The sequence below is a fragment of the Pieris rapae genome, chromosome 2 (assembly GCF_905147795.1).
Source record: "Pieris rapae chromosome 2, ilPieRapa1.1, whole genome shotgun sequence".
NCBI lineage: Eukaryota > Metazoa > Arthropoda > Insecta > Lepidoptera > Pieridae > Pieris > Pieris rapae.
The window spans coordinates 326,090-327,477 of NC_059510.1; the positions used below are offsets into that span (position 1 = coordinate 326,090).

General features: G+C 38.2%; 1 protein-coding gene across 1 annotated transcript; it reads left to right on the top strand.

Moving 5' to 3' along the window:
• The first annotated feature begins 337 nt into the window (after window positions 1–337).
• LOC111004070 (cuticle protein CP14.6) lies at window positions 338–1,115 on the top strand. The gene is made up of 3 exons (XM_022274905.1): window positions 338–473; window positions 554–672; window positions 792–1,115. The coding sequence occupies exons 1-3, from the start codon at window positions 465–467 to the stop codon at window positions 985–987; spliced, it is 324 nt and encodes a 107-aa protein (XP_022130597.1). The 5' UTR covers window positions 338–464; the 3' UTR covers window positions 988–1,115.
• Window positions 1,116–1,388: the final 273 nt, after the last annotated feature.

The window sequence follows — 1,388 nt, forward strand, 5'->3', positions numbered from 1 at the left end:
GGGTGTTGAATCGTAGATTTTTGGATTCTTGAGTTACCCTAGTTAACACTAGTAATAGATTGATCGAAGAAACTTTAAAACATAGCAAAATCCACGCCCAACAGCCAGCTTAAATTATACTTAATTTTCTTTTTTTTTAATTTCTAACATCTTATGAAAATTTTCTATACCATGACTACTAAGCCCTCAAGTGGATATTATTGTTATTGATTAACTGAAACAATTTAAAGGCATGTATTAGAAATACCAAATGAATTCCATAAGATCCTTCGTCTAACCGGACATGTCTCGGAGCACCTTTAATACAAGCGGATCGCTGATCGAAGACGTTAAGTTCAAATGTCACAACGCGTCCTTGTCGAACTGCATTGATTCATATAAAAACCCGCGTCTCGATTCAGCAGGCATCAGTTGCTTGTGAGCCTTTCATCTCTAAACAACAACAACCTCCCAATCATCCAAAAATGAAATCCGTACGTTTTGGTTTCTTATTTCTGCTATCTTTTTACTACTTCGGGGACTGCTTTGGAATAATTATCACATCTTATTACAGTTCATCGTATTCGCTCTCTTCGTGGCTGCGGCCGTCGCTGCTCCAGCATCTCCTGATGCGGATGCCCAGATCTTGAGATACGATGCTGACAACATCGGTGTTGGAGACTACAGCAACGCGTAAGTATACAAGTTCTCTGTTTCCTTTCAAGTTCATCTTCTTTAATTTGAACCAACTCATTAATACCCTTTTAAATATAACATTTCAAATTCTAAAGTGTTGTTTTTATGAAACACAGTGTGGAGACATCCAACGGAATCAAGAGAGTAGAACAGGGTGTCCTCAAGAACGTCGGAACCGAAAACGAAGCTTTGGAAGTTCGCGGAGAGTTCTCTTACCCCGGTCCCGATGGCGTTCTCTACACCGTCACCTACGTCGCTAACGAGCTCGGTTTCCAGGCCTCCGGAGCTCACCTTCCCCAAGCCCCCCAATAAGTCTACTAATATAGCTTTAATCTAGTCCAAAATACTCAGCACCCCTTCCATCTTCTGTTGATCGTCAAACGATTCTGTGATACCACACGGTTTTTATGTTGTTAATAAACAAAGTTATTTAAATTTCATTTGGTCTATTTTTATTACTGACTTCAACCATTATTGCCAAAACTAATCAAAATAATTCGATTGATTTCCTTATTAATATTCAATAGACATTCTTGATATGGTAATATCTTTATAATTATGTTTAGATGCGACGTTTGGTATAGTCAAAAGTGCCGGCTTAGCCGGTATGGTAATTTGTGACCTTACCATCTTCAATTGCCAACCTCATTACAAATTCTACAGTTGGTATGTTGAATTTTATCACTGTTTTTTATACAATACCAATTTGGTCA